At 33.3% G+C, this 23,408-nt stretch overlaps 1 protein-coding gene across 1 annotated transcript in view; it reads right to left on the bottom strand.

Annotated features, from left to right (window-relative positions):
* Uggt2 (UDP-glucose glycoprotein glucosyltransferase 2) overlaps positions 1 to 23,408 on the bottom strand; it is a 190,036-nt gene that overhangs the window by 146,491 nt on the left and 20,137 nt on the right. The window contains 6 exon segments of the mRNA XM_047554270.1: positions 10,619 to 10,679; positions 13,079 to 13,178; positions 13,782 to 13,882; positions 18,020 to 18,089; positions 18,526 to 18,597; positions 18,600 to 18,621. Coding sequence (XP_047410226.1) covers positions 10,619 to 10,679; positions 13,079 to 13,178; positions 13,782 to 13,882; positions 18,020 to 18,089; positions 18,526 to 18,597; positions 18,600 to 18,621 — 426 coding nt within the window.

Raw genomic sequence — 23,408 nt, 5'->3', positions numbered from 1 at the left:
AAGTTCTACTATGTTTTACATAGTGAATATATGTTCACACACACAACTTAATAAGTGGCACATTCCTGTTCCTTGATGCAATAATATCCCAAGAAAAAATTTAATGTATGTGTAAATATTTGAAGCTCAGTTTAAATTCATGAAGTTTCTACTAAAGAACGGTTAGAATTTTCACTGCCTTTCATTCAGTAAACATTTCCTAAGTGTATGCCATGCAATAGAAACGACTCTAGGTGCTATAGCAATAGCAAAGGAAAGAAAAGGTTAACATTCTGCCAAGTACAGTCCAGTTACCTAGAATGTGGTATATCACATCTGGTTTAAATCCCGGTATTGCTCCTTATTAAGAGTAAAATCTGGACAAATTCAATTAGTGTTTATAATCCTCAATTTCCTCATCTATAAAATGGGAATGACTGTACCTATCTCACAGGTTAACTGTATATATCTATTTAGACATTGATATCTATATCAATTTATATATATATATATATGTGCTTTTTCACATGTAAAATGAAAGCTTTTATTAACTATTATTGGAATAGGTCAATCAGTTTAGGAGGAAAATTTTAAATACTGCATTTCAATTATCATAAGTGACATTTTAGAGATGTGTACAAATAACCTCAAAAAGCAAATGAAGCAACTAATTTGAAGCAATTCAGAGAAAGCTTGACAAAGATGAATATTTTTATATGATTACTCATCAACATAACAGGTGAGCTACAACCAGAGAAGGGAGAAGAAAACTTGTAAAAGGACAAGATATTTATACTATTTCATACAGAATACTGGCAAGAAAGTAAATCCTAACACAAGGTTCAAAGGGGAACTTGATTTGTCTTTAGCTACTTCTGGTCCTTTCTATCAAAAAATTAGTTTAACAAGTCTATATTGCAACCTCAAAATTTACAAATGCCAGTGAATTTACGTTGCCTGCCATATCCCTCTCCACTCTAGAAGGCGAGGCTTGAATGCTGACAAATAAGTCAAAGACTCAAAGTGGCCTTTCTTAAATAAGGGGTAAAAATTCAATTTATAGTAATGTGACAAACCAAAGATCCTAAAATTCTCTTATTAAAATAAAGTACAAAAACACCTAGATGAAAATATTAATAAAGTCCTCCAAACTTGGTTTTGTTTTTAAGAAATTAAAGAATTCATCTGAGGGCAGAGAAAAAGTAGAAATATGAATCCAAAAATGTAAACCAACAGTGAAGGACCTGTTCTGAGGAAATTCACAATTTCCTAGATGGCCTAAAACTTGGGTTTTGAAGAAGGATGGACAAAGCCTTGGAGCTGCAAAGGATGGGGAGTAGATTCAGAGCTCTCTTCATGTCCACATGAAGTAGTGCTATACTCACAGGGAAAAGGTAAACTAAATGTTCTGCAGAAACAGCACAGAAACTTGTCTCTCAATCTTACTTGTTGGTGGGGAAAGAAGTCTTCCAAACAAATTTGTGCCCACAGACTTAGTTTCACATGGGTTCAGGGTTTGATTTCACAGTTTTATGGTTTAAAAAAAACAAAACAACAACAAAAAAACCCACACACAAACAAACAATAAAACCCCCATAAACTCAGACTTTTTATTTTAAATGAAATTAAACTGGTAACACTTCTGAGTTTTGAGTGGAAATAAATCCAAATCCCCAAGGAGAAATATACACTCACTTAAAAAAAATAGGGAATAGCTTATTCCACTATGTTTCAACAATCAATGAAACTGAACTATAATCTGAAGCTAAAAAAAATTCCAAATGAGTGGACCTCAAAATACTGGTTGAGGATGAAGGAAGGAGGCTGAGGGAAGGAAGATAGCTAAATAGAGAAAGGAAGCATGTCCCAATAGTCCCCCACTTATAAAACAGGAAGCCTTCTCTGCAGAGAGGTAAGTATCAAAGGAACCTCACTAAAACAACACTGAACTGTAATAAAAAAAAAATTCATATCATTCCTGTAATCACACATGTACATAGGGTAAAGAGTACAATGAGTCAAAATGCAGTCTGTAAAAGTAAAAAAAAATTTAAAAATTCATAGAGCTACAGAAAAGTAGGTAACTTGAGCATAAGAAATAATATCTTAGAGATGCACTAGCTCTTGCTACCATCAGAGCAAAGTAGGGACCATGGACAAAGAAATGAGTGGCTGGCAGGTAAAGATATTAAAGAAAAAAAAGAAATCATCCTAGGGAAGCCTGGGGTTTACAGAGGAAGGCTGATTTTAATGGACACATAGCTGACAGGACAAGCCCCTCAGTGAAAACAAATCCAAAGTGGCCCACTGGGGTGAAAGCGTTCCTTGGGGTCAGCAAGCCCTCCAAGAGGGTGGTATGGAAAGACCCTACCCCTGACGCAGCCCTCCTCAGAAATGGAATAGGCTGGCAGATGAGGAAAATGTTCCTAAGAGCTGACAGCTGTCCCCACACAGTTCATGTAACTGCAGAAGCAGGGACTAGGAACTCATGGAGAAAGTTACCAATAGCTGATGAAAAACCTCCCAGAGGGTACCTGCAGTGGAGAAACTGAGGCAGGCACAAGGAAATTTTGTCTGGACCACTCAGGATCTGGATTTCAAGAGAGAAAGATCCTATGGTGGCTGGCACCCCATGGGAGCTATTATGGAGACACTCACTGTGACACTCAGCTGCACTCCAGGGTGGATACCCGTTACACGATCATCAGCATTCCCCAGTCTATCCCACCCAATGCTGGGAGACTGGAAGCTGAGAGCTACTACACCTGGCTGGTAGCTGGGCAAGGAGCACAAGGACAGCAGCCAAAATTACAGAACCAATAATCAAAGACTGTCCCTGGTAGCAGATCTGACCACCACAGAATAAACAAGAACTTTATCTCTCATTAAGACTTTCATTTTCCTTTTTCTATTCCTTTTTAAATCCATATTCCAATTTTTTACTTTTTAAATTTTAACTTTTTTCCCCATTTTCCCAAACATTTTATTGTACTGTATTATTCTTCACTTTTTAAAATTATGCATGATTGTGTGTTTGATTGTGTGTGCTCTCACTGCATGGATATGTTTGAATATATATACTCATAACTTTCCTTACACATTAATAGCTCTCTCCTGCATGTGCTCATTATTTAGCCTAGATTAGATTATACTTACTATAACTCTCTTCCCCCAGTAATAGCCAGAACCTCCTGTTCCTTCCTCCTTTTTTCATTACTTTCAGTAACTTACTATTCCTTCTTCTTTATAGATGACACCTGCTCCCTATCTCATGCATCTTTGATCACTTTCTTGAACATTTCAAACTTTCTCTTGCCTTTCTATTTTCTCCCACTTAACAAATGGTATCCCACTAAATAGAACCTATACAGACTGTGTAATTATTACCCCATTCAAGTTGTTGTGATTATTAACATAGGGGATAACAGACACCTAGTTCAGTTTGTTATTGTTGGCACTATCGTTAAACGCTGACCCCACTATTCCTACATAGGTGACAACTAGTGTTACAGATGTCAAAAGTAGACACCGGACATTTATATTAAGACTGTACAGGCTTACCAAACCCCAAAAAAACTTATTCTAATGAGACGCTCTCCAAGATAAATCATAATCAAAATGCCCAACATAGAACATAAGAAAAAATATTAAAAGCTGCAAAAGGGAAACATCAGGTCACATTTAGAGGCAAACCCACAAGGCTCACTTTTGACTTCTCATTTCAGACCCTAAATTCAAGGAGGGCCTGGATTGAGGTATTTCAAGTACTAAAAGAAAACAACTGCCAGTCACAGTTACTATACTCAGCAAAGCCATTTCAAATTTGAGGGGGAAATAGAAATTTTTCACAAGAATGAACAAAGAATTCATGATCACTAAGCCAGCATTACAAAGAATACCCAAACAGCACATAGAATGTTTTAGTTGGTTATTCTGCTGCTGTGACTAAAAGACCTGAGGAGCAATTTTAGAAGAGGAAGTTTATTTGGGGCTCACGATTTCAGAGATGTCATCCATAAACAGCAGGCTCCATTCCTCGGGCTCAAGATGAGGCAGAACAACATGACAGAAGAGTGTGGTGGAGGACAGTGGTACTAGATGTGACCAGGATGCAGAAAGACTAAGCTCAGCTTAACAAATACATACCCTAAAGGCATGCCTACCTTCTCAGCTACACCTTACCAGCCTACAGTTACCACTCAGTTAATTCCTATTGGGATTTTTTCACCCAATTGGGTTAAGGCTCTCATATAACTCAATCACTTCACCTCTAAACCTTCTTGCATTGTCTCTCACATGAGCTTTTGGGGGACACCTTATATCTGAACCACAACAGGAATTAAAACAAATACCAAAGCTCCCAAATAAAGGAAGAGCAAAAGAAGAGCAATCCATGAATGAAAATCAACATGGTATTAAATATTAAAATATTGATACAACAGGAAACCACAAACATATATCCATACTAATGCTGAATGTTAATGGTCTCAACTTCCCAATTAAAAGACAGGTTAAGAATGGATCAAATGGGTCGTGGGAGGGGTTAGTTTTAGGGTTAGAGTGAGGGTTAGGGAGGGGAGCAAGAATGGGGGAAGGAAGGACTGTATAGAGGGAAAAGAGGGATGGGAGGGGTGGGGGGAAGGGGAAAAATAACAGAATGAATCAACCAACATCACCCTATGTAAATTTATGATTACACAAATGGTATGCCTTTACTCTATGTACAAATAGAGAAACAACATGTATCCCATTTGTTTATAATTAAAAAAAAAAAGAATGGATCAAAACACAAAAATCTAACTATGGTGTTTACTCATAGACAAAAACACCCAAAAGGCTGAAGATAAAAGGATGACAAAAAGTATTCTAGGCATACGAATCCTGAAAACAAGTAGAGTAGCTATTCTCATATTTGACAAAGTAGATTTCAAGCAAAAATTAATCAGAAGAACAAAGAAGGAAACTACATCCTGGAAAAGGGAACAATTCAACAAGAAGACACAATGATAGTAAATATTTATGCTCCAATATCAATGCACCAAATTACATGGAAAAAAATACTCTGACATTAAATCCCAGATAGATCCCAACACAATAATACTGGGTGATTTCAACATACCCCTATCACCATAGACAGGTCTTCAAAACATAAAATCAATAAAGACACTGCCAACCTAAATAATGCTATAAATCAAATGGACCTGAAAATATCTATAGAATATTTCACCCCAAAACAGCTGAATTTACTTTCTCAGCAATGTATGGAACTCTTTTGAAATAGACCACATTCTAGGTCACAAAGCAAATCTTAGCAAAAAACAAATATAATCCCATGCATTCTATTAGATTACAATGGAATGAAACTAGAAATCAACAGCAAGAAAAACAGAAACCACAGAAACATATAGAGATTTAACAATACTCTTAAATAAAGAGGAATGGATCAAAGAAGAAATGACAACACAAATCAAGAAACTGGTATAAACAAATGAGAACAGAGATACAACATATCAAAATCTCAGGAACAGTATGAAAGAAGTTTTAAGAGGAAAATTTATAGTACTGAGTGCCAATATTAAAAAAAAATCCCAAATAAACATGTTCCACTTCAAAGCTTTAGAAAAAGAATTCCAAACTGAGAAGATACAAAATAGTTAAGAGCAGAGTCAAAATCAATGCAATTGAGAATTTAAAAAAATACACAGGACCAATGCAGCAAAGAGTTGGTGCTATAAAAAGATTAATTCCTTAGCCAAATTAACCAAAATAAAAGACCCACATCAATAAAATTAGGGATGAAAAGAGATACTGCCACAGACTCTTCTGAAATCCAGAGGATTAACAGAGCATATTTTGAAAATTACACTCCAATAAACTGGAAAATCTAGAAGATATTGAAAAATTTCTGGACACATGTGACCTGTTCGAAGTGAACCAGGAAGATACAGAAAACCTAAACAGGCCAATATCAAGTACTGAAATTGAAAGAGCAATTCAATATTGAGTAATGAAATTGAAAGTCTTCCAAAAAAGAACAAAAGCCCAGGACAAGATGGATTTTCAGTTAAGTTCTACCAGACCTTTACAGACAAACACTAGTCTTTCTCAAATTATTCCATGAAACTGAAAGGGAAGGAACACTCCCAAAAACATTCTATGAAGCCAGTATAACCCTGATACCAAAAACCATCAATAAAGATGCACGTATCAAGGAAAGAAAACTTCAGAGCAACATACTTGAGGAAAAGAAACAAAAATCCTCAATATTAGCAAACTGCATTCAAAAACACATCAAAAAGATACTATACCATGATCAAGTGGGTTTCACTCCAAGGATGCAAAGTTGGTTCGTACATATGCAAATAAATAAATGTAATTCACCACTTAAACAGAATTAAGGACAAGAATCACCTAATCATCTCAATAGATACACAAAAGGCCTTTGATAAAATCCAGCACCCATTCATGTTAAAAATGTTAGAGAAGCTAGGGATAAAAGAAATTTACCTCATCATTGTAAAGGTCATTTATGAGAAACCCATCATACACCAGAATTGTGAGAAAATACATTTCTGTTATTTAAGCTACCCAGTCTACTGTATTTTGTTATGGCAACACGAATGGGCTAATATAATCAATTTGTATTTCTTCACTGGTAATTATCTTTTCATGTCCTTTGCCTCTTTTTTTTTTAATGAATCACTAATTTTTCTTATTGATTTTCAGGAACTCTTTATATATTGTGGATATTAATCCTTTGCAGACTATTTTGCAAATAATTCCACACAATGGAAATTTAATGGAGAAAAACTAAAAGCATTTGCCCTAAAATCAGGAACAAGACAGGACTGTCCACTCTACCACAGCCATCAGGGGAGAAAAGGAAATCAAAGGACTATAAACAGGAAAAGTAGTAGTCAAACTGCCCATGACATGATATCTATGAGACCCCAAAATTCCACAAGAAGACTTGTAGCTCTTACAAGTGAGTTCAGTGAAGTAGCAGAATAAAAGATCAACACCCATAAATCATTAGCTTTCCTAAACTCCAACAGTAATTCAGTTAAGAAATTCAGTTAAGGAAAAAATTTCATTTGAAAACCTCAAAAAAAAAAAAATCATCCTAGGCATTAATTTAACCAAGGAGGCAAAAGAGCTGTACAGTTAAAATTATAGAACACTGAGGAAACTGAAAAGACTTCAAAAGATATAAGATATCCCACGTTCATGAATAGGCAGAAATAATATTGTTTAAATGGCTATACCAAAGCTATATAGAGATTAATGCAATCCTCATCAAAATACCAATGAAATTCTGCACAGAAGTAGAAAAAAGTCCTAAAATTCATTATGAAGTATGAAAGATCCAATCTGTCAACCTGTCTTTGGATTGAAGAGATCACACCATCAACATTCAATGGTATTGAGAAATGATCTTTACTTCCTACTATTTTGATTTATTTCTAATGCTTAGATTAGACTTGAATCTTTCAATTAATGATTCTTCTAGTGTAATTCCTCCCTGGTTTTCATTTTTATTTTTCAATCCTTCATGAAATATGTTTTGTAGTACAGGCTTTCTAGTTATAAATTCTTTAGCTTCTGCTTATTATAGGTTTTTATTTCATTTTCAATTGTGAATCTTAATTTTACTAGGCATAGTAATCTTGGTTGCCATCCATTTTTCTTCTAGAACTTAGTATATATTATGTCAAACCCTCCTGGCTTTTAAGTTTTGGGTTGAGAAATCAGAGGAAATCTGGATTTTTTACCTCTAAATGTGATCAGTTGTTTTACTCTTGAAGCTTTTGAAATTCTAAACTTATTCTGTATATTAGGTATTTTCATAACCAAGTGTCTTGGAGTGTATCTATTGTGATTAAGTATTTAGGGAGTCTTACATGCAGCATATATTTGAATTTTCACTTCATTCTAAAGGTTTGGAAAACTTTAGGATGTCACTTCATTGAAAATATTGTGCATTTTATGGCTTATATTTCAGAGTCTTCAACTATCCTAATGAATCTTTCTTAAATTTGTCCTTCTAATATTATCCCAGATTTGTTGAATATTTTGTTCCTGGTCTCTTAACATCTTTTCTTTATGGTCAACTTTATTTTCAAGATTATACTTTGTCTTTGAGGCCTGAAAATCTATCTTCAATGTGGAGGTCTAATCTACTGGTGATGTTTTACTTATTTTTAATCTACTAAGTCATCAACCATGTTTTCTATAAGATCAATTCTCCTTTGTTTTAATATTAGTTTTTATTTCTGAAATTGTTTTATCTCTACTTTCTATATTTTTGCAACATTCTTCTGTTTGGGATTTCACATCCTCTTGTTTGGGTATCATAGTGCCTCTCATCTTTGAGTTACTGCCTTTCAAACCTGTGTTACTTTTTAGCTTCAATAACAGATTTAATTTCATGTCTGAATTGTGTATAGCAATTTTCTATTTAGTGGTTTTGCTGCTTTCTCTGTTATACAGTAAACCTTTAAGTAGATATAGCAGTTTTACCTTCCTGACAAGTCATATGATTTAAACTTTCTTGAAAGAGACATTAGATTGTTTTGGGGTGCAAGGATCAAAAATGGCTTCCCAGGTTTCTCAGCTTGAAGGCTCCGTACAGTAATCAAAAGTTTAAGTTGAGTCACCTAATGCAGTCAGTCTTTCTCAGATTCTCAAATACCAGACTGGTTCAGGGGTTCTAATTGCCTCTTTGCCACCAAGGAATACTATGTAGTCTTTCAAATATTTCCTTTGAAATTACTCCATTTGGTGATTTAGACTCTTCATCCTTTCCAATTATCCTTTATTCCCCCCAACATCTCCTCTTTAACCTCATGAAATTCTTAAGCTTTTTCACCCAAATTACCACATGGAGGAAAGCTCTGAAGATTACCCACTTTGGACTGTTAAGTGAGCAGAGAAAACATTGTTGATTGGGTAAAGTCACTGACACTCTGGTATTCCTTTAATTTTCCTCTCTTTCCCACCCTCTCTTCCTTCTTATTGTAGGTGGCATTATAAAAAAACAAGTGCAGGAACTCTCATAAGAAAACAATTCTGCTTGAATGATGGTGTTTAGCAAGCAGGAAAATAAAAGAGAGGAACAATTAAACAACTCAGTTTTGAATGATAAATAAGAATTTCTAAGATGGTCTATGAAGCAAAGAAATGTCTGAGGTGAGAGGACATGTTGGTTTTCTTAACACCTATGATCCAAAGAACTATACATCATTTTCCTCATCATCATTGGTTATCTTCATCAAAACAGCAGAGAAGACAGCTGACTCTGTCCAAGTGTGACATGCTTTGTTGGGTGGATAACCCAGCACTATACCTAGTCCACCTCTCTTACTGTGATCTCTAGGAAAGCAAACACTCCCCTGTAGCTATGAATGACTACATGACAAAATCCCAGCCAAGGGATGGAAATCAAAGTCTGTTAAAGTGGTTCAGGAAGGCTTTAATAAGGATGAATGTGGTTGTTACTGTTCTTCCTGCCTCTTTTGAATAAGATGACAGGAGGTAAGGTTGCCATATTGAAATCACAAAAGACCCAGGTGTTTTCATGAATGCTCCCTGACACTTTTAGAGCACCAGAATCATAATATCCACAGACATCTACTTTCAGACTTTTTGTGTGAGGAAAATAAACTTATACTGTTTAGGGTCCTGTAAGTCTGGTAGTTAATTACTTAAAGCCAAATCAGTCCTATGAATTACAGCTAGGTCATTGCCAATGTGAACACTTTATAAGTATGAACTATTAGGGTCATTTTGGTTCTAGAGGTAACTTAAGAGGCCCTCTGGCAGGGTCTAATCAAACTTCCGATCAATTGTATCCTGCATGCCACAGAATTCTCATGATGCTTCAGCAGTCTAACAGTCTGACTGGGTCTGCTATTGTTCAGATGTGGTGTCCCCCAAAAGTTCACATATAAGACAATGCAAGAAGTCTTAGAGGAGAAATGATTAGGTTATGAGAGCCCAACCCAGTCAGTGAATTAATCACCTGACAGGATTAATTGAAAGGTTATTGAAGGCAGGTGGGGTGTACTGGAGGAGGTGGGACATTAGGACACAGCTTTGGCATATGTATTTGTATCTGGCAAGTGGAGATCTCTCTCTCTGCTTCCTGATCATCACGTGTGCTGCTTCCCTCTGTCACACTCTTCTGCCATGATGTTCAGCTTCACCTGGAGTCCCTGGGGAATGGAGCTGGCTGAACATGGACTGAGAACGCTGAAACTGTGATCCCTCAAACTTTTCCTCCTCTACAATTATTATGGTCAGATATTTTAGTCACAGCAGTTAAACAGCTGACTAAAACAAGGTCCTCATAAGCATTTAAGAAAACCTGTTATAAAGGAATATTAACTTTATTCTATGAAGCAGAAAGTCTATAGGATGGGGTGAAATAAATAGGATATATGTCAGGAAAAACTGGCTAGAATCACAGTATATACTACATGTAGTAGATAATATAAAAATATAAGAACTTTAACTAATTTAAATTATCAGAAAAGAACAAATCAACTTTTATGAGAACTAAAGATCCAAAGTGTGAAACAGTGATATTAGTGAGGTAAATTATTAAGATTAAGTGTGGTAATTATTAATTCCAACAAACCTTCTGATTTTCCTGTATTTCCTCCCTCATGCGTTGATTTACAGCAATTCTGGTCAGAGATCTGGGAAAATAAATTTTGCTGTAATTCATTCTTCCTAAATTTTTAGGACTAATAATTAATTCAATATAATACAATACTTTGGAAAAGGAACTAAAACCCCAAATGCTTCAAGACTAGAAAATGTACATTCCATATTACCTAATTGGACAATGGTAATATAGTTCTTATTCAACATAGTATCTGATTCAGGTGGAACAGAGACTCAAAATTCCAATGTCTTAACTGCATAACTTCACAGTTTATTATTGAATACTTAAGTTTTCAAAAATTCTAGACTGAAAATAGCTATTTTGTATTGGTTTGCCCATAGAAAGACATTCTGTATGAAAATACCAATGTTATCATTTGTGTGAATGCAAACAGGCAACTCTCAGAATTATCTATACATAAATAATTTGTTAACCTGGGATCTTACCACAGCAAATAAATTCTAAAATAGTTGATATAGTCTTCCTTCAGTATGTATAGCATTAGTTCCAGGATCAGATACCAAAACCCATGGGTATTCAAGTCCCTTACATAGAACAATATAGTATTTGCATATAATAAACACATATCCTCCTGAATACATTATATCTCTAGATTACTTAGGATACCTAATGTATGTAATGTTATGGAAATTATTATACTATAATGTTTAAAGTATAATGACAAGAAAAATGTCTGTACATGTTTGATACAGACAATTCTTTTCTGAATATTTTCCATCTATGGTTAACTGAATTTGTAAATGCAATATACACAGATACAGGGGAATAACTGTATAAACTTTATATTATTCATTCTTTAAGACTTTAAATTCTCTTGTAATTTAAGTATAATTTTAAAATATATTTCCTGTGGATTATGTTTAACTTGAAAACTCCCAAGAATGCTTAGTTTTAACATCTATCCATTTAAAATAATTTAAAAATTTAGATGGTTAATTCAAAGTTCTGCTTTGAGGAAAGTTTAAAAAGAAAGATGAATCTTGAAACCCACAAATGTGTATCATACCCTACAGTCTGGCAGCATTAATGGAAATAACAAAATTTATTAATGTAAATTTTCATTAATTTAACAAATATTTCATTTTAACAAACATTTACTAAATGTCTGTCTTCAGAGATGTTCAAACCTACAATTTAGCTGTTAAACAATGCTAGCATATTTTGCAAATTTTCTTAATGATCAACCACAGATAAGACCAGAATTTAGCATAATTCCTAAAAAGTCATACTGATTAATTATCATTAAAACTAAATTGCTTTAAATTTGACTAATAATTTCAAAAGCTGTTAATAAGAGTAGTGAGGCTAACTACATGTATTGACATACACCCAAACATATTTCATGTTTTAATATATAAATACTGATTTCTCAGTATTTTTCTTGACTAGTTAATTCTCAACTTTAAATCTGATAAAAAAAAGTCATATCAACATATTCATTATTCTGCAAGTGAAGCTACAAATACTTCTATTTTCAGGGTACCATTAAAAGATGTTTGATATTTTACTATTGGTGCATTACTTATCTTTCAAAGATAAAGAATACCTAGATTTAATATTCTGCAATTTGTACTGTGGATAAATGTACAAAACATTGTTTGAGACAAAGACTTAGCAATCACTGGATGATTAAGAAGATGTGCTGAGAGCACAGGTTCTCTCCAATTCTAATAAAATACTATTGTAGCATATATACCTCTCTCTGTATATAGCTGCATACACACATGTGTGTCTCTCAAATACAGGTTAACTTTGTTTATATTTTACTTGTTGCTTACAATTTTATGATGTCATTTCTAACCAGAAAACAAAAGCATCAAAGTCATGTTATGTTGTAAATCCTCAAAATCTAAAATGCACCTATTGATCACTTATAGATATGCAAAAAATGTATTATCTATTAAAACAAAGATGTTTACTATAAACATCAGTATTTTCTGGAAGCAATTTAATTAAATGTTTTCCTGGCAAAAAAGAAAAGACGGTATTCCACAAAACACTCCGTACTTTTGAGATGTCATTAACTGAAATCTAAAAGACAAGAACATGATTTGACAACTCTGTGTATAGATTTTCTGTGTAGAATACTTTTCATTATCTTTAATAACGGAAAGAGAAAAATACCCTTAATATTGACTGCATAAACAAGTTTTTTTCTTAGATTGTTTACTTAAATTATTTAATTTTTTCCCTTTCCATAAGCCTCTAATTCAATAGTTCTCTTTTGTAGTGTGACTACATAATATGTGCTTTCTGTACTTATAAAAAAAATGATGAAAGTTTCCAATTTCAAAAAAGCTACAGATACTAGAACTGACATCCTTATGTTAAATGAAATCAGCTATTCTCATAAAATTTGCTTAATGGAAAGAGTTCTGGTTACAATCAAACCAATGAACTTTAAAGTACCTGGCTTTTATGGGGAAGTTCTGTGAGATGTCTTTCATTAATTTTATGGTGTCATATACTGGAGTGGACATTATTTGAGAAGCTGCTTGAAAACTAAGATCTGTAAGAAAAAAAAATATCATTGAGAAATGTCACAAGTTAGATCTTCAGAGATATTTCCAAGCAATTTAAATATTTTACTCAACCTGTATGACATATTAATATAAAAACATGTCAACACTCATATTTAACAATGTTAAGTTTTAAATGGAAAGTTATCACTTATATTCAATTAAGGTAGTCTCAAACTTCATATTTTCATCAAGGAATTTATCAAGGAAACATGCAAAGAAGTAACAAGGTAAAAATGTAATAAAAGAAGAAAACTAAGGTTAGTTCTGATTTATCCTGACTTCTGAGTCGGGATTTTCAAGCAACGTTAGTAGATTCTCTGAAATGTGATTTAATACTTGAAACTAATCTATAAATCATTATATACTTTAAAAATGAAAAAATATAAAATAACACCTCAGAAATTTAAGTCTTGCAAACATAAAATTATGACTTTCATAATCTTTTAATCAATATGTATTCCCACAAAATATAATTTATATTATTCATAAATAACAATACGGTCATAATTTATATCACTTAATAAAAACTTATTTAATAAAACAGTGATTGGTTATCAAAGAGTTATGTTAAGGTAGTTAAAATACTATACCTTGTAGTTCCCAGACTTTCAAAGGCATCATTTCTTTGTTGCTCTCAATCAGGTATTTTTGGAATATTGTCAGATTATCTTTAAGATCTGAATATATTTCTCTGAATCAAATAGTAATTAATGTTAATAATCTACCACAAATTATATAACCAGTGTAATTTTGAAACTGTCTTGCAAATATTAGACACAAACTAATAATTCATCATTAAGATAATAAACTGATATAGCTATATCTATAGAATTCAAATAATGGATATATAGTCACATATGTATACATATGTCTCCTTTCTCATATAAAACAATGCCTGGAAGGATGCACTCTCTCAATTGTTAAATATTACATATGAAGGCAGAATTATTATTTTTATGTTTCAACAATTTTTAAAATTTTAAGTATTGCTTTTAAAATTTAAAATAAAAACTATTTTTAAGGAAAGTAAAAATAGTTCTTACACAATTTTCACTTTATCTTGGCCTAAAGGCTAAAAAGATCTTCTTGAATCTGAGTTTGTTCTATTTTTGAAAAGTTCCATCTGATTCTCATAAAAAATTAAAATAGGATAATTTTGCCCAACAGTAAACATATCTAGGCATTTAAAAGAGAGACAAATAATAATGTAGCAGAATGACATTTTACATTACATATCATTTAAATTATAATATTTCATCAATCATGAAAGTAAGAATGGTGTCACTTGCTGGGAGTGGTGGCACATGCCTGTGATCTCAGTGGCTTGGATGCTGACACGGGAAGAATCCAGAGTTCAAAGTCAGCCCCAACAGCTTAGTGAGGCCCTTGGCACTCAGTGAGACCCTGTCTCTAAATAAAAGATAATAAAGGGCTGGGGATGTGGCTCAGTGGTAAGCACCCCTGGGTTCAATCCCTGGTACAAAAAAAAAAGAATAGTGGTCACTTCTATTTAAATAGAATTCTTTAAAAAAAAAATAACAACTTAAGCTAGGTATGTGACTCAGTGCTACAGCACTTGCCTAGCATAAATGAGGCCCTGAGGTTTGATCTCCAGGTCCATTCAAAAACAAAACAAACAGACTCTCTTTTTCCAAGTAAAAATTAAAACAACTTCAGCTAATTTATAAAACACATTTCAACACAACTTACAAAACACATTTTCACAGTAAACTGAAGATTTAAAAAGTGAAATGAAAAAATGTACAGATATACACAGAAATACATTAATTTTATGGTTAAAGATAAGATATATAGTACATTGTCAATATTTCCTAACTTTACTACATGTGAGACCATAGTCTGAAAATAAATCAAGACTAATGAAGACAGCTTTCAGGGTAAAAAAGTAACTTCTTCCTAAAAGTTCACTATAAATATTTAATGTTACAGAATAATGTTTATAAGTGCTATCACATTATGTTTTGTATTGAGTCATAATCATAATTTTTACTAAATTTTTACATAATTCAGGCAATATATATATGTATTATTCATATAATACACCTCAAAGCAAACAATCTTTGCTTTAAATAAGTCATTGAGTCACTGTGGAAGAACTAAGTATTCCTTATAAAAACAACTCAGAATTCCAAGGGATTTTTGGAGGCCTGCAATTTATTCCTGCAAAAAGCTGTACTTAAAAATAGGAAAGAATTATACATTCCAAGATACTGAAGCAACTGAATTAGGATAAATCTGTAAGGTGCATTAACTTTTTAAGGCCACTAGTATACTGCTTGATCAATAAGCTTTAAAAATTTAATTCATTTATCTGCATAAGCACATTCCCAACAATGTCACTTTTGCTCTATATACAGTTATGTATTTGCCAGGAAAACCCATCTTAGTGTCCTTTGTAACTTACAATTGTAACATTAATGAAGAACTAAAGGTGTTAATAAAAACATTTTTTATTTTTGCCTGTGTAAAGAAATCCAACTTTACCTTCTTGTAAAAAGGTAAAGTGTGCATAACATCACTGCCACCCCCATTCACTAGAATTCACAGAAGACTCACCATGCTATTCCTTGTCTTCAATCAGCATGGCAGAAAAAAAAAAAGGGCACAATTTTTAAAAGGTTACTTAAAGGAGTATATAAAATTAAGACCAGATGTTAAAAGTTTTCATGACAATCTGTGGAAAAATAATTTAGGGAAACATTTCTTTCGGGTGGGGCATAAATTTCCTCATGCTAAAGATCCATTATTATTCATGATTTTTGTAACTCATATCTGTAAAGTTTTAGATATAATAAATTTTGAAATTTTCTGGTAGACATGATTTTTATTTTTCAATTGTTTTTCTAAGTCAAACTTATGCATGCAAGGCAAGCATTCTACCAACTGAGCTATATCCCCAGCCCCTCTACAATATTTTTAAAAATAATCTTTTAGTTTTATTTTTTAAAGATTCAATTTAGGGGCTGGGGGGTATGACTCAGTTTGTAGAATGCTTGCCTAACATGTTCAAGGCCCTGGATTTCATACTCAGCGTCATAAAGAAAAAAAAAATTCAGGCAGTATCTTCTTTTGGCATCATTATTATTATTATTAGTAGTAGTAGTAGTAGTAGTACTGGGGATTGAACACAGTGGCATTTTACTGCTGAGATACATCCCCAGACCTTTTATTTTGAGACAGGGTCTCACCCAGTTGCTGAGGTTGGTCTTGAACTTGTGATCCTTCTGCCTGAGTCTCTGGGAACAGGTGTGCACCACTATAACCGGCTCTTTTTAGCATCATTTAAATGAATCACATTAATAACCTGATAATCCATAATTTCCATTTGTTTTATTCATTTTTAATATTCATGTAATGTTGATTAATTGCCATGAACTGTTCTAAGACTTTTATTAGTAAATTATAAATTATTTATTCTCTTCAAAACATAAAAACTTCCTAACCAAGTATTTGGTATGTGGCTAATTATTGCCTATTATGGCAACAGTTAGAATCAACTTAAAACAAGTTACCACTTTCAAGTATGGAAAATCGTAATGCATACTGGACAGCTCATGTTGTGAATGAACAAAAGGAATAAAAAATGCTACAAGGCTATAAATGCTATAAATTTTTGACAATTTATTTGTTGGCTTATGTTCACTGTCATATTTTCAAGGTTTAGACAATTCTGTATATGCCAAGTCTTTGTTTATGGGATTTTTTTTTTCTGGGTAAAAGAAAGAAACCACATTTAATAGTGATCTTAATACAGGTTATCCAAAGTTCTAAATTTCTATTTTTCAAGTTATTCCAGGGATGCTAGACCAGTATTAGAAATGGAATCTCAACTCTCAATGGAATCAGTTATATCTAACTAATTAACAGATTTCCATCTTTAAGCTTAATATGAAAATAGATGTCAATATAAATAATTCAGCATATGGTGAAAGACTCAGAAATCTTAGTATATAAAGAGCTGTTATAAATTAGCAAGAACAGTAAACCCAGCAAGAAAAACGTAAGTGAGGTAAGGAATAAACAATTTATATAAAAAGAAATTCAAAGGCCAGTAAATTTACATGAAAAAATTAAATCCTTGCAATAATAACTGTCAATAGTTGATTGTTCCTGAATTCAAATTACAAAATGGTTCAGTCCAGTGAAATAAATGTAGAATTTATAAGAAACATATCACTTATTAAATTGGCCACGATTATTAAAACAGTATCAGTGGTTAGTAAAGTTTTGGGAAATGGACACATTCATATACAGGGGTAAAAGTATTATAAGTATAATTTGATAAAGGAAATTAGATGTATCAAAATTTTAAGAAACATATATACCTTGATTTATCAATTTTTTTCCCTAGAATTTGTGCTAAAGAAATCTGAGATGCACATGAATTGGTACAAAAATTTCAATTAAATAGTAGGGAAAGAATGTAAAGTCCTATTTTGTGGAACTTTTCCAAAGATGGAATATTCCACAGGACATGAAAAAAGCAGTTACATTGTACTGTTCCACTATGCAAAACATAGTCTGTGTATGCATTTATCTGTAGCTATAAGACATGCATAGGAGGTTGGAAGAAAGACACCAAAACATTGACAGTTACAGTTACCTCTCAGTTTTAGAATTAGGGTGATTATTTTTAGCTTTGTGCTCTTCTGCTTTCCCTATCTGACATTAGCTGTGTATTACTTTTATGATACAACATTGAATACATATGTAAAAAAAGAACATGTGCCAACACAGCACATGGAATTAATTCCTTTAGAAACAAAACATATTAACAATACCAAATTTCACTCCAATTCAAGCTTACTTTAGTTTTCCAAAAAGAAATCCTTGAACTTCATTTGCTTCAGTTTCATCTTCTATAGTATTAGTCATGGCTACATTTTGGAAGTAAAAACAAAACAAAAATATTTCAGACTGGGAAAGGAACAAGTAATAAAAAAAAAAATCAGAGTTCAATGAAAAGAATTCCATTTCACAGAACTTGTGGGCCAGTCATCTCTAGTCATAAGCAGCCTCATCTGCTGCTTCAATGTACCTTAGGTAAACTACTATTTGTAAGTGGCATCAAAAATGGTTGGGAAGCTACTGGGCATGATACACAATTCCTATTTTTAAAGAAGTTTTAAGAATCCATAATATTAATACCTTTCTTTCAGTTTAAAATTAAATTCAAAAGTAAGGAGGAACACATTTATCCCATCTCCAGCCTCAAGTAATACATGTAGGATTATATTAATTTTTAAAAAACGAAGTTACATAAGCCTCCAAGTTTTCATTCTACTCAAATACAGAAAATAAAAGCAAACTTACTTTTAATTTGGGTATCATCTAATGCTTTGTATTCTGTACTCTTAATTGCTAGCTCCACACCATATCCAGATAGTACATTTTCCGTGAACTTGGTTTCTGTTCAAACACATTTATAAAATTAAATTAATATTTGTTTCTGGAATGAGGGCTATAACTGACTAAAATAAAAGTGAGTATTTTTAAGTATTTATGATCAGAATTTTGGTACCTAATTTTCTTTCTATAAGTGACAAATATAAAACATACCTCTAGAGATTACTCCATCAAGCAAGAAAAGTCATTTTATTCAAAAGGAGGCAATCAGAAATATACACAATATTTTAAAAAGATCTCTAAGTTTTTTTTTTTCCAGGTTATAGACTGAAAATCTTATCAATTGTGCTGTAATCAGTATCATTTGGCAAATTATGTCAGAGGTTAGTGTGGGAAGCTGTCCTTATTTAGCAGAATCAGACTTGGTTGAGCCATGGGATAGATGCCTGGCTTCTGGGAACTGTCGGGAAGCATGTGGCGTTGTGTGGGAGAGGTTCCCTGTCTCCTTCTGGAATATTCCCCCTAAGAGGATGGCTCCCCTAACTCCACTCTATCCTATCCATCACAGAAGGTGGTCCTTCTGATCTTGGTCCCCTTTTACCTGTGAGTTATAAATAAAAGAGTCGGGTGACTCCATGTTGTGGTTAGAGGCCAGAACAGGTATGGCCAGACCCGTCATGCCCCTTCTCATTTAAAAGGAGTATTGGCTCTTGTGCACTTATTGAGGAGATAAGTTTATGGGTAATTGATAGACAAACACCATCTTCTGGCAGTTAACTCTTTCCTCATCCACGTGGGACATAGCTGAGAGACTCCCAAAGGTTAGGAAACCACTTTAATCACTCCTCAGCAAAATTTTAGAAGACGCTGTGTCTTTTCTTAATTCATGTTTGCATGGGGCAGTTTGTAATCCTAAATATGACAGAGTAAGTTGTAGGGGTAGAGAGCAGAGGGAATGAAGACCCTAATCATGTATTATTTTTATTCTCTTCTTTCCTCCCTGAACTTTCCCCCAAGACTTAAATTAAGTATATGACCACAGTGACTATTCTCCTTGGTTTCTTCTATTTCCAAACAAGAGGAAGTTAAGAATTAGTTTCAGATATACAACATATTTAACTTTGCTCTCTACACTAAAATTTCATTTACTAACATCTCAGGTCATCCTGTAATGAAAGACAGCATGTGGAAACTGGGTTATTTATTATTACACTAATCTGACAAAGCTGAAAACATTTAAAAACAATTTCAATTTCATACAGCTCCATTTAAAAACACATTTTGAATATCCACTCAAAAGACAATCATTGGTAGCTTAGTAAACTGAAACTATAAGGCCACAAATCTTGTCATAGTTCATAAAAAAATGCAATTCCACATACCAATATCTATGATCAGTACTGAAAAGTGTTTTTGTGCCTCAATAAAAAAATGTTTAAGTTCATACTTCCTTTCTTCATTTGAAATGCATAATTATAAATCTGAATTGTAGTTTAATAAGCTTAGATTTGCAAACCAAAATGCTCACTGGCCAATGTCCACTAAGAAAATTCTTTGTTTTCCAATTTATTACTTCCCACAAAAAGGCATCTGTTCCAAAGGTAGGATAAAGTCTATTTTATTAAAATTATATGCTGACTAAATTTACATTATAGCAACTATGATCATATAAAGATTTCATAAGACAGAAGGCTATAATTTGATGCTACAAAATACCCTGATACTTGCTTAATATGATTTAGTATATTTATGGTCACATTCTCCAAAAAATAACTTGAGACAGATTCTCAAAGGATAGGCGTATCCTCTATGGGGCATGTAAGAAAAGTGGGGACTTTCAAAAAAAAAGAAAGAAAGATAAACAGATACTTAACATCTGCCACTCCCATTCCTATGCTAATTTGCCTCTGCTCTGCACCACCCAGTAGAGATCACAGCTTTAGTATGCCACTGTTATCAATGAGAGTTATCCTTCTGGCAAACTCAGAAAAAAATCAAGTATTGGTTTAAGAGGATAAGATTATATCAAATGTTTATATGCACACTTTAACCCCATCACTCTTGCTTCCCATATTTCTTCAGATTCATTCCTTTTTGAAACGCTTTATCATCTACCATAATGTATTTGTTTTGTACCTCCTGTCGCTAAAATCGAAGTTCTCTGAGAACAAAGAATCTCTTATTCACTGTTATGTGAATAGTGTCTGACACAGAGGTATTCAAATATTATGAAATTAATGACTTAGACATGTAAATATTTACAAATCATACACATATCTAACACACCCTACGCATTCTTATTTACTTTATAATCATTATGTAAATTATGCAATACTCTACTTTGCAAATATTCTACTTTGCCAACACACTCAAGAATATTTACTAAGATTTTCCCCATTTGCACTAATACACCCAAATCACTATCATTTTATAGGATATTATTGTAGGACAAATCTTCCTATGGCCTTGGTGACCCAGTTCTTACCCCTTTCTCACTTGTATTCCTTGAACCACAACAGCCTGAGGTAAGGAGGATGGGACATTTACTTGTACCTATCACAGATATAAGCCTGGGACAGCCCAGGCTCTGTTCAATTCTCCTAGAACAGCAAGTCCAAACTTAGCCCAGTTTGTCCAGTGGCTCCCCACTCAAGTATAAAACTCACAGTAGAGCCTCCTTTCATAGTCCTTCAGCTGCAGTGTGCCATGGAACAACAGACTCCATCCATCCCAGGCAGCTTTCCTGATCCTTGGGGGAATAGCTAGCCACGATCCTAAACATCTATTGTTTTTCTCTGCTGTGTGTGAATAATAATGTTACTTCACTTAACTTGTGTCAATGTTCTGCCTCGTCAGGCTCATACAAGCAAACTGCCGCTGGTGCGTAGTATTGACGAGGTATTTATAGTCCTGGGATTGGTAATGGTGCACAATAACCTGCTTCACAAATTATCAAAATATAGAAAACAAAATTAAGATGCTGAAATGAGCTATTCATCTTCCATTACTAGTACTGAGCATAGTACCAACTTGGTGATGTTTGTGGCATATAATCCTAATAACCCTTTCGCATGTCATTCCTCCTTGCAATGTGCCTTGCCGCTTTCCACCAAAAAATCAAGTGTTCTTCTATTCTGGCTGACCTTGTTATTTGCCTTGACTAAATAATGTGGCAGAAGTGTATGAGTTCTTGGGCCTAGGGCTTATGAGGCATTGCAACTTGTACTCTTTGGGGAGCCTATATCTTCATGATTTGAAGAATGGCAGTCAAACCTATTGGAAGGTAAGAGGCCATATGGAAGATAACCAAGAAACTCCAGTCATCAGCCACACACGTGTGAGGATAACTTGAACCATGAGCCCTAACCCAGTGCTGAAAGACCACCACCGTGTGAATGACACTTGCAGAAAAATGCCGAGTCTTAATCCATAGAAGTAATTACTGCCTTAAGTCACAAAGTTTGGGAAAGATTTTTTTTTTTAAACACACAGCAATTCAGAGGCACACAGCATATGATAATGTGCAAAGAGTGAGGGAAGAAGGGGATGACTGACTCTTTACAAATTTCTAATTCAAAGAATTGATGTTTTCTCATAAATACTGGTAATTCATGTTTTTTAACCCTTAAACTTGGTCAAAAGTAAAAGATAGATAAAAATATATGCCAACAACACTAACCAAAAGAAAGTAGGAACAGATATATTAATTTCAGATAAAACATTTCAGAACAGAATATTGAGGACAAAGAAGTAAAATAGTGATGAAAGGCTCCATTCTATAACTGGATGTGCAATATAAAAGTGTGAGCATTAATAAAAACTTTGAATGAAACAAACTGACAGATATGAAAGGAAAAATAGGCAAATCTGTATTCATAGTTAGAGAATTCAACATTCTTATCTTGATAATTGGCAGAATAGATAGAAAATCCTTAAGGATATAGATGATCTATGAATCAACATGATCTAATATTTATAAAACATTCCAAACAAAAAACAGAATATTCCTCTTCTCATGTGCACATGGAACATTTCACAAAACAAAAATCATATTTTGAGCCAAGCTACTTTTTTCAAAAAATGATACAAAACCATATTAGATTATAACAAAATTAAACATCATTAACAAAATCAAAGATTACCAAATATTTGATATTTAACACTTAAAAATAACCCATGAGTTAAAAGTCTCAAGAGAAACTTAAAAATTACTCAGATAAACATTAAAAAATGTAAAATTATATAAATGGATTCCACTAATAGTTCTTACAGGGAAATATGGGATAATAAATACTAAAGAAAAAAAGATATAAACTCAGTAATCAAAGTTCCACTTCAAGAAACTGAAGAGACAGGAAGAAACTAAATCCTAAGCCAAAAAGAAATATTAGAATAGAAATACATGATGTTAAAATGATAACAATGAAACCAAATCTATTTCTTGTACAAGATCAGTAAAATCAATAAACCTTTAGCCATAGGATGGAGATTCCTCAGAAAGCTTGGAATGGAACCAGCATTGACCCAGCTATCCCACTCCTTGGCCTATACCCAAAGGATTTAAAATCAGCATACTACAGAGATACAGTAACATCAATGTTCACTGCTGCTCAATTTACCATAGCCAGATGTGGAACCAACCTAGATGCCCTTCAGTTGATGAATGGATAAAGAAACTGAGGCATATATATATACAATGGAATATTACTTCCGCAATGAAGAATGATAAAATTATGGCATTTGCAGCAAATGGATGAAATTGGAGAATATCATGCTAAGTGAGATAAGCCAATCTCAAAAAACTAAAGGATGAATGATCTCGCTGATAAGCAGATGAGGACATATAATGG

The sequence above is a fragment of the Sciurus carolinensis genome, chromosome 5 (assembly GCF_902686445.1).
Source record: "Sciurus carolinensis chromosome 5, mSciCar1.2, whole genome shotgun sequence".
Lineage (NCBI taxonomy): Eukaryota > Metazoa > Chordata > Mammalia > Rodentia > Sciuridae > Sciurus > Sciurus carolinensis.
The sequence above is the reverse complement of the archived record's forward strand: the minus strand, read 5'-3'. Positions and strand labels throughout refer to the sequence as shown.